Raw genomic sequence first — 13,711 nt, 5'->3', positions numbered from 1 at the left:
TTTCTTAATATTGTAGTGTGGGAAATACGGAGGGCTAACAATTGGGGAAATATCTGCTTTGCTTGCAGAACATTCCATCTTAACAAATGGAGAACCATTTTTCTGAAATGGTAGATCTAGAAGACCTACTAAGTCCCTTCCAACTCTGTGATTCTGTTACCTTCAACCCCTGTTGTTTCCATTTATGGAGATGAGTGATGGGAAGAACTATACAAGTGAAACTTTGGAGTTTGTTCTAGGAACATTTAAGTAGCATTTTCTGGAATGCTCATTTTTCTCCCCAATGTGCTAGTTTTAGAGATGGTTCGTCTGCTTCGTGAAAATGAATGTCTGGAACTGGTGGGGGATCATGCAGTTTTGCAGATTGCATTTTCGGGACTAAGGACTATGTATGAATTACTTCCTATTCCAAAAAAATTGCTTTCCAAAACACACAAACCACTCAAGAAAAAAATCAGTGGATTTTGGCAGGAAAACAAACTTTCCAGGAAACACCAGAAAGTTCTGGGAACAGACATTTCATCTTGCATACAGCCTCCCAAAAAAAAAAGCCTTCCAGAAGGAAGATACACCAGTTATTTATTTTAGTAGAAGGCAACATAGATCATGTTATACAACTGAAACATCTGGGAAGGTTGGGGATTGGACACACTGTTCTACAGTGGTGCCATTCCTTCCTTAGTGGAGGGCTTCAGTAAACGCATATGGAGGAAGAGTAAAATTTGTAGTTACTCCGGTGAGAGCCATACAAGATTCATTTTATTCAACATGTACATGAAACCACTGGGTAAGGTCATCCATCACTTTGGAATCTTCTTCTTCCTAGTGTATTCCCACAAGTGCAGGGTTCGCTTTTCAGATTATTGAACGCTACTTTACACGGTTAGCTGCGTCTCCAGGGTGCAGGCCCACAGCTTGTATTTCTTTGTTGATGGTGTCTTGCCATCTCTGTTTTGGGCGCCCGCAAGGTCACTGGCCATTGACTTGTAGTTGGTAGGCAGTCTTAGCAACAGTGGAAGGTGCTGCTCTCAGGACATGTCCATACCAGCGGAGCCGGCCTTCTCTCATCTTCTCTCCATCCATTAGTTTGGAATGAGGTGTCAATAGTATGTTGATAATGCTAAATGATACATTGTCACCTCGGGCCAAGCCAGAAATACTATAAAAATCCCTACTCAGGACCTACAGGCTTTGAGGACCTTGATGGGTCAAAACAAGCTCAAATCCTTGCAACATGGAGTTGCTGTTTGCCAGCTATCCATCTGGCTGTCCCAATTCTGGTTTAGATCTTGATGGGTTTGCTTTCTTCTTTAAGAAGCAGATCTGTAATTTGGAGGTCATTCTGGAATTACGGCTCCTGCTGAAGCAGGTAGAAACATGGCGGGGGTGAGAGTGTTTTACTCCCAACTGGCAAGCCAGTTTATTATTAACATTATTAAAATGTATTTGCTGCCCAACTTCCAATGAAGCTGCAAGACACCTAAATGAAAATACTATGACTACACTGATTCATGTCCTGGTCACCTGATAATTAAACAATTATAGCATGTATTTCTATATGGGAGTGCCTTGGAAGTCTTCATTTGATCCAAAATGCAATGACTCATCTGCTAACTAGCGGAGCAATTTGGCCCCTTAACACCAATGAAACAGCTGCTGCGTTTGCTTAAGTATTTTCTTTTGGCTCCATTTCAATATGGTGGTTGTCCCCTTTAAAGCCATACATGTTTGGCTCCCAATCTTCAAGACAGTTTCTTCCATCAAGATCTAGCCCACCCTGGAAGTCCGGGCTGGTGGTGGAAGGGGGTGGAGGGGAGAGGGTGGGGGGTGGAGGGAGGAGGAGGGCATGTATTTGTTAAAAAATATTTGTAAAACTTTTTAATAAAAAAAAAAGATCTAGCCCACCCTTTGCACATTTACAAGAAGGGATTGTTGAGCGTTCCCACTCGTGTAAAATCAAGGTAGTAGAAACTAATAAAGTCCTCCCATGTGGTTTAATATCTTGCCTCCCAAGATGCGAAATGCCTCAAATCTGCTTGATGAGCATTTTGTGTTTAATGGTATGCAAAAAGTCTTTTTGATTGTGTTATTATCTTTATATGTTAGTATCGTCTTACTTTGACTCTTCCAGAATCTGGCAGGATATAACAATGTTCTCAGACAAACCTCATATCTCATGCACATCATCTTTGGAAGAGACCATAATGTATTTCTTGTAGGAAAGGCTTACTCGATGGAATATACAGGAATGTACCTGTTCTTCATTAAGATGATCCAGATCTAATCTTCAATATCCTTTGATAGGTATATCAATTGGAAGCAGAACATTCTGGATTTGGTTCAGTAACAATCTGACTCAATATACAGATGATATATAGGTTTTAAATATCTTATTCAGTTGGTAGTAGATGGTATGGTGAAAGAAGTTAAGGATAGACTTCATGGAAAAGGAACTATTATGGGGAGAGAAAATTGTGTAAAATCAAGCTTAGCACAATATATAGCTAATGAAGACAGACAAAGGTTAGTGGGTTGGCAAAAGGTGTTGCCAGTGTAAATGGTAAGGCAATATTTTTTTTTTCTCCTTCTAACCTGTAGCATGCTTAAACACACACAAAATCTTCTTCTCATACCCAAATATAGGGTAGCCGTGGTGGAAGAAGTCAATCGGATGTCACCCAATGCCTTGGCCATTGTCTTTGCCCCCTGCCTCTTGCGCTGTCCTGACAACTTGGATCCTCTCACTAGCATGAAGGATGTCTCCAAAACAACCACGTGAGTTATCCTAGGTTGCCTGTGAACAGTGAGGCTTCTGCCCTTTCCTGGATAATAGACATTGTGTGAACAGATAAACTTCTTCAGTGCTCTATGTAGAACAAGCATTGCTAATTAATCTCTACAAGTATAATGAGGCCTAGTCTCAGCAGTCTCCAAAAGTAAATGTTCCAGAGATCTTTAGTGTGAATTTTATTTCTATCATCTGACTACAGTATTATCTATTCCCTTTTTCCCTGCAAGTAATAGAAGCCTGAATCTAATTTTTCCATCTCTCGGTATCAATCTCCTGGCCAAATACCACATTCTTTTTGAAGTTTCTTGAACCATTTTCCTTTTTCTGATTCAGATGGCTTCCTGTGAGAGATGGTAGAACTTGGATGGTATCTCTGTTGGAAGAGGGAGACAAAAAGGTGGATCTGATTGGAAATGGAGGTTGGCTGGTTGTTAATATACACAACATCAGTGCATGTGACCTTCCCTGCTCCGACATGTTCATAATTGCATTGTTGGGAGAATGGTGTCTCTTCCGTCAGCCCGTTTATCCATGTGTGCATTCACCTGATCCATTCATCCTCTCTTCTTCCATCCATTAAGGAAGGGCCCATGAATGATCTGTGATTGTTTTCTCCATTTCTCCTTTTCCCTCTCTCTCTTTTCCCTACCTATGCATAGGTGTGTGGAGATGATCATCAAGGAACAGCTGAGAAAGTACAAGATGAAGATGGATGAAATTTGCCAACTAGAAGCAGCGGAGAGCATTGCTCTCCGGCGGCTTTCACTGCTTCGACAGAACAAAGTAAGCACTGGGATTGCACCTGGTGTGAAACGTGATGGAGATTTCACAACAGGAGTGTGACTTTTCCATTAATCTCACACAGCAAGGCTGATATGTAATGTGCGACTTCACGTTAAATTCCAAAGGACTTATTTTTGTGCGAGTGTAAGTTAGGAAGGAAAAAAAATAGACTTTATTGAAAGCAGTTCTGATAACATCTCCAAATATAATTCAGTAAATGATTAGAAAGTCTGGTTTCCGGCCCGGTTACAGCACTGAGACGGCTTTGGTCGCGTTGGTGGATGATCTCTGGAGGGCCAGGGATAGGGGCTGTTCCTCTGCCCTGGTCCTATTAGACCTCTCAGCGGCTTTCGATACCATCGACCATGGTATCCTGCTGCGCCGGTTGGGGGGATTGGGAGTGGGAGGCACCGTCTATCGGTGGTTCTCCTCCTATCTCTCCGATCGGTCGCAGACGGTGTTGACAGGGGGGTAGAGGTCGACTCCGAGGCGCCTCACTTGTGGGGTGCCGCAGGGGTCGATCCTCTCGCCCCTTCTGTTCAACATCTATATGAAGCCGCTGGGTGAGATCATCAGTGGCTTCGGTGTGAGGTACCAGCTGTACGCTGATGACACCCAGCTGTACTTTTCCACACCGGGCCACCCCAACGAAGCTATCGAAGTGCTGTCCCGGTGTTTGGAGGCCGTACGGGTCTGGATGGGGAGAAACAGGCTCAAGCTCAATCCCTCCAAGACAGAGTGGCTGTGGATGCCGGCATCCCGGTACAGTCAGCTGAGTCCACGGCTGACTGTTGGGGGCGAGTCATTGGCCCCGATGGAGAGGGTGCGCAACTTGGGCGTCCTCCTGGATGAACGGCTGTCTTTTGAAGATCATTTGGCGGCCGTCTCCAGGAGAGCTTTCTACCAGGTTCGCCTGGTGCGCCAGTTGCGCCCCTTTCTAGACCGGGATGCCCTATACACGGTTACTCACGCCCTCGTGACGTCTCGCCTGGATTACTGCAATGCTCTCTACATGGGGCTCCCCTTGAAGGGCATCCGGAGACTGCAGTTAGTTCAGAATGCAGCTGCGCGGGTTATAGAGGGAGCCCCTCGTGGCTCCTGTATGACACCTATCCTGCGCAGACTGCACTGGCTACCTGTGGCCTTCCGGGTGCGCTTCAAGGTTTTGGTAACCATCTTTAAAGCGCTCCATGGCATAGGGCCGGGTTACTTACGGGACCGCCTACTGCTACTGAATACCTCTCACCGACCCGTGCGCTCTCACAGAGAGGGACTCCTCAGGGTGCCGTCAGCTAGGCAGTGTCGTCTGGCGACGCCCAGGGGAAGGGCCTTCTCTGTGGGGGCTCCCGCCCTCTGGAACGAACTCCCCCCAGGACTCTGTCAACTTCCGGACCTCCGAACCTTCCGTCGCGAGCTTAAGACACATTTATTCATCTGTGCAGGGCTGGACTAGATTTTAAATTTATAGGGGTTTTAACTGGTTTTAATATTTATATTATTTTTTAAGAATCTGGCTTTAGAATAATTTTTTTTAATGGTTATTTTAATTTGTACATAAATGTTTTATTTGCCTGTGAACCACCCTGAGTCCTTCAGGAGATAGGGCGGTATACAAATATGAATAAATAAATAAATAATAAATAAATAAAATAAATAAATAAGTTGGGCTGTGTCCAGTCACAAGAAGTTTTGTTCTGGTCTTCCGATTGTCCCACTGCATCTGGGGTGCAGAGGCCATTTGGACTACCAGTTCAGCACATACTTTTTGGAAGACATTCTGGATGGATGAGTCAAAATGGTGAAGTCTGGAAAACAGTTCTGTGAGAGGTAGTTGAAAAACTAATCAGTTACATTAAGTGGAAAGAAAAAAAGAGGAGGCATGGTTGGTCTTCATGTATTGTACCTAATAGAAGAAGCAGATCAGGTTCTGACCAGTTCTGGAGAACCAGTAGTGGAAATTTTGAGTAGTTTGGAGAACCAGTAAATACCACCTCTCACTGGCCCCATCCAATCTATTCTTTGCCTCAGAGTCCCAGCTGATCAGGAGGAAATGGGGATATTGCAGTATCCTTCCCCTGCCACACCCACCATGCCATGCCACGCCCACCAGTAAAAAAATTTGAATCCTACCACTGAAGCAGATCTGTCTCTTATTCTAGAACGTAACCATAGAAATAATCAATGTATAGAAACAGGTTTTTGCTGAACTTCCTGATTTCATAGTGGTACAAAATTGTCACAGAAAGTAGGGGATGCACTAATCATCCATGTCCTGATCTAAGAATCCCAAAAACCCTGCTGGGTAGAAATTGTTGTTCTTGCTGTTTAATTCATCTGTTTGATGATAGAGGATTGTGGAAGACTGGCTCATGCAATCTCAAAACTAATCCCAGCTATAATTCAATGTAATTCAGTAAATTTAATATGTTAGTTTTAGAACCTTGCAAAGGTATTAGCATTGTTGAAACCACATGTGCAGCATTTTTACAGTTTTTAGCTTTAATATATACTATATATTGTTATTATCATCAAGTCTTTGATTTTTATCCATGGAGAGTCAGAGAAAATGTTTTGGCCTCCTATGAATGTGCCCTTCATCTCTCCTTTTCTCTAGTTGTGGCCAGTAAAACTTGCCTTTTCCTCTCCCCGCGAGGGAGCCCGGGTAGGTGAAAGCACTGATGTGCCCCCAGTGCATGGAACGTTACTTCCTTCCTCACTCTGCCTCTCCCAGCATCAGCTGAAGATCAGGGAAGGCTGTTCACAGCACCTTCACACGCTGAATGCTTCAAAACCCCTCACTTTAAAACTCTGCATGTTTTACACCTGTGCACATTTTTCCTGTTTTCCCAATTAATTATGGGGATTGAATAGTGGATTGCAAGAGAGATATTAACCAATGCTTCATAGAAAAATAAGAAGATCCCCCTGCATCCAAGTGTGATCTTGGATGCTGAACCCTTTGAATTTATTTACACTAACCCAGGTGTGTGTGTGTGTGTGTGTGTGTGTGTGTGAATCTGGTGGTTGGCTCTTGTCAAAGGAAGATACTTCTGTGCATGTGCTCGGGAGCAGCCTTAATACTTTTTTATAATATCCCAAGGCACAGTAAATTTTAATTTCAGGCCTCAAATTTATTTCTTTGGAAGGGAGGAGAGTTTGTGAAACGGTACCTGCTTTTCTGCATTGGGATTCAATACCGATTCTTCTGGTTTTATATTCATCATAGCCCTGCAGGTTCGATTCAGTATTAGGAAAGGACAGCTTGCTCTAAAGCAACTGTCAGCAGGTATCTCATGCTTAGGGTAGTTCCTGTATTAAGAACTACCCCGCTTTGTCATTATTTTCCTGGCTTGTTAAATTATAATTTCGAGCCTGGAAAGCTAAATTGTCCAGCCAGAGCAGAGGCTGCTTCACGATCTATTGCCGTTCACAAGAGAATTAATTGGTGGGATTTAATGGCTCCTGTCTACCCAGGGTTGACGATTTGCTATATCCTTAGCCAAGAGGATGATACAGCTCTCTTTCTATCCTACAGAGCAAGAGCCCCCAAACTATAGGAGCGAGCGGTACCTCACCTAAACTTGGACTTTTGCCCGAAGAGGAAGAAACAGACAACAGGGAGAAGGAGCTGTTGATGGAACGGATACAATCAATAAAGGAAGAGAAGTGAGTGATGGCTTGTAAGGGCCTACTCTCTGGAGGCAGAAGCAACTGTCTCTGAATTCATCTGCCAGCTCTGAGACTCTCTACCAAGAAAAGCTGTGCTTTAGTTTCCCAGCAGAATCGGTTCCTGCGAAGTATTTAAAAAATAGAGCCTGACTTGCAAAGCATGAGAAAATTGTTAGGATTTTCAAATGTATTTTGAAATGAGCCCACTGGTTAAAATGCAGTACTGCAGGCTACTTTGACAGCTCAATTCTCACCAGCTCAAGGTTGACTCAGCCTTCCATCCTTTCGAGTTGGGTAAATGAGGACCCAAATTGTTGGGGTTTTAAGTGCTATTGCTATTTTAGGATTGTGTGAAAGCCTCCCCCAGAGTGCCCTGAGCTGCCCTCCTCCTTCAGTAGCAAACAAAGCCTACCAATAGACACTATTCCACCCCAATCATATTAACCCTTCCCATGGTTCCAATACCAACATTGGACTTGATGGATCGAAAGCTTTGAAAGGAGAGGCAAAAAAAAAACACAACTCTTTTCATTATCCCCATCTTAGAGATTGTTCCAGCCTTCCCATGGAATGTTGTAGCTTGTCTTTCTTTCCTTCTTGCTTCTTTAGGGAAGACATAACATATCGTCTCCCTGAGTTGGACCAACGTTGTTCTGATGAGGAGAATGTTGATTCCGAGACGTCGGTTAGCACAGAAAGCTTGTTGGAGGAACGTGTGGGGTGTCGTGACCCTGAAGGTCAGTATTAAGGTATTGTAGTTTTTTGCCCTTCTGTCCAATCATTCCCTTGGTGGCCTTGTTGGTCATCCCGGCACCAATCCTTTCTGCAACTTTCTACTGCAACAGCAAAAAAACAAAAACCCTTTGCAACAGGTTTCTTACCCAAGCTCTCTCCTCCTCTTTAAAGGAAGCAAAGAGCCTGCTGCTGAATGCATCAGCCTCTCTGCCAAAGAAGAGACTGGATCACTGAAGACGCTGCCGTTTTCAGCCAAGGTAGATCCAGCTCCTCCTCGCCTAGCCACCACGTGTGGCCCATCGTCTTTGCTTCTGCTCAAGGGAAGCCCTCTTCATCCAACTCCAGGGGATGCACAGAGCCAAGCCCAAGCTGTCTTTCAGGACTGAGAAGCTAACAGACCTACTCCCTCCCTGCTCCAAGAACTTCCTCTTTCAAGGATGAACTGCTCACGGCAATGTACCAAGAACAGTCATCTCAAAATTAAACAGAAGACGCAAGCTCAGTGAAGGTCAAAAAGGGGTAGCTAGCAGTCCTGTTTTGGGAGCTGTTAGCTAACACTGCCCTATTCCGAACCCGGTCAAGTCCAGTATTTAAAAGTTCTGCTGCTCATCAAAACAGAATGGTCATGATTTGCACCAGGGCTTTTGGTCGGTATTGAATCTGGGAAACAATTGGTGCTTCTCTGATCTGATCAAATGTTGATCGATAGTTACAGCTCTGAACCAATCTCCACTTTCAGAGAAAGTTCCCTTCTCTGCCCAGCAGTCCACTCAAGCCTGGCTTTCTTCCCGTCTGCTTGCAACAGGCTCTTAATAGGACCAAAATGGAGAGTCAGAGCACCCAATAACTCTTGTTTCTGCTTTAAGTCTCTCTCTCTCTCTCGGATGATGACAACTTCCAATTGGTTTACAAGAACTTTTAAATTTGTGTAGTAACCGTTTAATGGAGACCAAAAAATGTATCAATGTTTATATTAAAACTGCACTTTTTTTTGGGAAAAAAAGAGCATTGGGAGTTATTCTTGACAGCACCAACACCAAACTTCCTCCTAGTTTGGTATACTGTAGTAGACAGGATGGGAGCAGATCTGTCACTGTAACTGCTGAGATTCGTTTGATCTGTTGGAGTTTAAGTTAGACTGTGTAAAATCAAACGTGCTCTTCTGATAGGCCCTTTGGGGAAGCTCAGGTGAAGCAGCATTGAAAATCTCAGTTCCTTTTTCTGCAAATGACGAGTCAGCTGGTGTGGCTTGTTGCTGTTCTTGGGACTTCAGAATAAATAAGTAGGAGCAGAAGGATAAAGAAATGAGGCATTTTCCTGCCTTCCTTCTAAAGATGAGACATTCTCTCCTAAATGCTATAGACATAAGACATGCCTTTCTGTACAATTACAATTTATTTTTTTCAAAAGCAGCAGTAGCCCACTTAACAAACCTGAGCATAACTAGTTATGACTGTACAGAGTAAAGAAAGATATTTTTTTTACATCAAAAGCAGGAGAAAAGTAGATTTTAAATACGGGGAAAAAAGTAAGGAAATGCAAGTAAAGTTGATTAATCAACTCCCTTTCAAATGGTAATCAATATCTACTCCCTTTTTTTTTAATTGGTAAAAGTGGTCAACACATTTGTTTGAACTGAAAGGAGGCATGGGGAGGAAGGAGGTGGGAGGGGAACTGAGCACATATAAGACAGTCTTTCCAACCTGGTTTATAAAGAATGGAAAAGTGAACGGTGTAGTCAGAATCCCTGACATTCTTCACCTGACAGACCTGAACGGGACAGTGGCTTAGATCAGAAGCTTGTTATTTTGAGAAATAAGCCAAGGACTAGAGTCAGATGCAATGCTCAACAAAACATAGACTGAGGGCTAAAGGGAGTAACTAGAAACAAACAGGAATATGCGGAATGCATCTGTGCTCTTGCTCATTCTGGACAAGCTAGAATGCAGATGAATTCTGGCCTAAATTTGGCACATGGCTGTCCCCAGATGCCTCCTTTGGGGATGGGGGGGGGGGAAATGCACACCAAAAAAAATAAAAATAAAATCTCTCCACACAGATGCTGTGTTTCGGGGGGAAATAATAAAGTCAGCTTAATCAGCCCAGTGGAAACTTCACAGCGGGGAAAAGAGGGAGTTCTCCACTTCTGGTGTCAACTTCGGGTGGAATGCGGGAAGAGGAACACCAAAGTCTGGGGGAAAGATAAAAAAAAAAAACAAGAGGGGAAAAAATGTCAGTTTAAAGTAATATAGTTGAACTACAAAGAATCAAAATGGAAGGGAAAATTCTGAGTCACAAAGGAGGAGGGGATATTTATTTCAGGATTAAAGTAGAACCGTTGGGTTAAAATGTCAGGTAACACCCACCCCCCTGTAATAATAGTTGGAGAAATTATTACATGCCTACTTGTAACATCTGATAATTTGCATGTCAAAGCTGAGGGGGGACCCCCCCATATTATTTTAAGGATTTTTAAACTCCTTCCTGTATCAGTAGATCAAATTGAGGAACTGTTGCATTAATGAGGGAAATACAATATAAGACCTAGAATTAGTCCTTCCAGAACAAGAAGGAAACAGAGCAGGGGGTCTCCAACCTTGGTCCCTTTAAGACTTGTGGACTTCAACTCCCAGAGTTCCTCAGCCAGTTTTGCTGGCTGAGGGACTCTGGGAGTTGAAGTCCACAAGTCTTAAAGGGACCAAGGTTGGAGACCCCTGAAACAGAGGACTCTCAGAAGAGGTTTTTTTCCTTTCCAAAATTTCATGACTATAATCATCATCATCATCATCATCATATTTTAATTTATAGACCACCCTTCTCCCGAAGGACTCAGGGCGGTGAACAGCCAGTTAAAATACAGAAAAACAGACAATATTAAAACAACCCTTAAAAAACCCATTCAATTGGCCAAGACTAAAACACAATTACCCCCTATAAATTATTAAAAATTTTAAAACCCCAATTAATCAGATTAAATTTTTTTAAAAGATCAAGCCAGTCCAGCGAGACGGAAGAAATAGGTTTTAAGTTCGCGGCGAAAGGTCCTAAGGTCAGACAATTGTCAAAGTCCAGGGGGAAGCTCGTTCCACACGGTAGAAGCCCCCACAGAGAAGGCCCTCCCTCTGGGGGCCGCCAGTCGACATTGTTTGGCTGACGGCACCCTAAGGAGTCCCTCTCTGTGAGAACGCACCGGTCGCTGGGAGATTGAAGCCGGCAGAAGATGGTCCTGTAAATATCCCGGTCCTAAGCCATGGAGCGCTTTAAAGGTCGTCACCAAAACCTTGAAGCGCACCCGGAAGACCACAGGTAGCCAGTGCAGTCTGCGCAGGATAGGTGTTACATGGGAGCTACGTACTGCTCCCTCAATAACCCACGCAGCCGCATTCTGGACTAACTGGAGTCTCCGAGTGCTCTTCAAGGGGAGCCCCATGTAGAGAGCATTGCAGTAGTCCAGGCGAGATGTAACGAGAGCATGAGTGACCGTGCATAGGGCATCCCGGTCCAGGAAGGGACGCAACTGGCGGATCAGGCAAACCTGATAAAAAGCTCTCCTGGAGACGGTCGTCAAATGGTCTTCAAAAGACAACCGTCCATCCAGGAGCATGCCCAAGTTGCACACCTTCTCCGTCGGGGCCAAAGACTCGCCCCCGACGGACAGCCGCATCTGCAGCTGACTGTACCGGAGTGCCGGCATCCACAGCCACTCCGTCTTGGAGGGATTAAGCTTGAGCCTGTTCCTCCCCATCCAGACCCGTACGGCTTCCAAACACCGGGACAGCACTTCGATAGCTTCGTTGGGGTGGCCTGGGGTGGAAAAGTACAGCTGAGTGTCATCAGCGTACAGCTGGTATCTCACCCCAAAACCACTGATGATCTCACCCAGCGGCTTCATATAGATGTTGAACAGGAGAGGCGAGAGAATCGACCCCTGCGGCACCCCACACAGGAGGCCCTTCGGAGTCGATCTCTGCCCCCCTGTCAACACCGTCTGCATCTGGTCAGAGAGGTAGGAGGAGAACCACCGATAAACGGTGCCTCCCACTCCCAACCCCCCCAGCCGGCGCAGCAGGATACCATGGTCGATGGTATCAAAAGCTGCTGAGAGGTCTAATAGGACCAGGGCAGAGGAGTAACCCCTGTCCCTGGCCCTCCAGAGATCATCCACCAACGCGACCAAAGCCGTCTCAGTACTGTAACTAGGTCGGAAGCCGGAATGGAACGGGTCTAGATAGACAGTTTCATCCAGGTACTGGGGTAGCTGACATGCCACCGCACTCTCTACAACCTTCGCCGTAAAGCGAAGATTGGAGACTGGACGGTAATTACCTAAAACAGCTGGGTCCAGGGAAGATTCTAAGATTCCCCATGGCTGTTAGCACTCACCCATTTCCCCATCCAAGCGACTAGTTGGAGAGGGATTTTTGCGGTGGTCTTCAGTATGCTGGGTCATCTCCTCCCGAGAGGCTGTGGAATAGGGGCACTGTAAGCAATTATAGCGACCTCGGGTGTGTTCCCATACAATGCGGCTGTTGGAAGAGTGTCCTGCAATGGAAAGAAGAAGCTGAAAATCCAGGCAACCTGTCAGTTTCCTGATTCCCAAACAATTGCAGATCTAACTACTCTTGTGAAAAGATAACTGATGGCTTAGATGAATTTTGCATGTGTTATCTTTTGAGATATTGTAAACAACAACTGGTAGAGGATAAGAGGAAAACAAAGGTACCTTCAAAACAAGAAGAAAATTCCGAAAATTACATATCCCGATAGCAGGGAAGATTCTAGAGCAGATCATAAATGATCTGGAAGTACTTCGGAAAACAATGTAGAGCAGCGGTCACTAACTGGTGGTCCTTGGACCACTGGTGCTCCGTGAGAAAAATTTGGTGGTCCACAGAAACATTATTTGCATTTTTTATATTGCACTAGATCAGGGGTCCTCAAGTATGTCCCCTGGGATGGATATGTGCAATGAATGTTTGTGTTGCTGCAGAGTCTCCCCCTTTGGAGTCTTTTTGTGTGGGTCAGAGGGGGGCAGAAATTCCGACTTGGGGTCTGCTTCAGCCTCCTGGTGCAGGGCTTTGGGTGAAGTCTGGAGGGAAGTGCCGCTGGTGGTGAAGAGCTGGAGGGCCTTGTTCCAGTGGGACTGCATCATGGCCTGGAATTGACTGACCATCTCAGCCCGCTGAGCCTCCAGATGCCAGTACCTGGCCTTGCACTCCTGCAGATCTTCCCTCTGTTTCGAAATCCTATGCTCATAGTCCTCAGTGAGGTGCTTCTGCTGAGCCTCCTTCTCGGTCAGATCCAATTTAAACTGAGCTGTTTTGCCAACTCTTTCTCATGGTGGCTGCTTAGCTCCAGCAACTGCTTCTTGTTGGGACCCTAAGGAGCCTGGTGGGGAGGAAAGAGCGGCTGGGAGGGGAAAGTAGAAGCCGGCGAGGCGCCCCTCGACTTGAGTGATCGAGTTGACTTTACCCACCCAGTCACATGACCACCTAGCCACGCCCATCCAGCAGGTCATTAGGCAGATCATATTAGTGGTCCTTGGGATTTAAAATTATGAATTTAGTGGTCCCTGAGGTCTGAAAGGTTGGTAACCCCTGATGTAGAGACTGTTAGACCAACACGGATGTGTAAAAAATAATTTTCTTTAGTAAATTATGGGAAGAGTGTTTGATTTCAGTGCTACATTTAACAGAATATTCCATTATATTCTAAACTGGTTAACTGAGGGCC

General features: G+C 44.9%; 2 protein-coding genes across 2 annotated transcripts in view; one reads left to right on the top strand and one right to left on the bottom strand.

Annotated features, from left to right (window-relative positions):
* The window catches only part of MYO9B (myosin IXB), a 78,174-nt gene extending 69,186 nt beyond the window's left edge, over positions 1 to 8,988 (top strand). The window contains exons 36-40 of the mRNA XM_058163258.1: positions 2,644 to 2,775; positions 3,451 to 3,574; positions 7,110 to 7,240; positions 7,853 to 7,980; positions 8,150 to 8,988. Of these exons, the coding sequence (XP_058019241.1) occupies positions 2,644 to 2,775; positions 3,451 to 3,574; positions 7,110 to 7,240; positions 7,853 to 7,980; positions 8,150 to 8,364 (730 nt within the window). The 3' untranslated portion in view covers positions 8,365 to 8,988. The remainder of the gene's footprint in view (positions 1 to 2,643; positions 2,776 to 3,450; positions 3,575 to 7,109; positions 7,241 to 7,852; positions 7,981 to 8,149) is intronic.
* A 366-nt stretch (positions 8,989 to 9,354) lies between these two features.
* The window catches only part of ZNF414 (zinc finger protein 414), a 29,545-nt gene continuing 25,188 nt past the window's right edge, over positions 9,355 to 13,711 (bottom strand). Inside the window, exons 9-10 of the mRNA XM_058162953.1 lie at positions 12,362 to 12,520; positions 9,355 to 10,169 (exon numbers count right to left, since the gene is read on the bottom strand). Coding sequence (XP_058018936.1) covers positions 10,093 to 10,169; positions 12,362 to 12,520 — 236 coding nt within the window. The 3' untranslated portion in view covers positions 9,355 to 10,092. The remainder of the gene's footprint in view (positions 10,170 to 12,361; positions 12,521 to 13,711) is intronic.

This window comes from Ahaetulla prasina, chromosome 1, assembly GCF_028640845.1.
Source record: "Ahaetulla prasina isolate Xishuangbanna chromosome 1, ASM2864084v1, whole genome shotgun sequence".
NCBI classification, from domain to species: Eukaryota; Metazoa; Chordata; class Lepidosauria; order Squamata; family Colubridae; genus Ahaetulla; species Ahaetulla prasina.
This window is presented reverse-complemented; position numbering and strand designations above follow the sequence as displayed.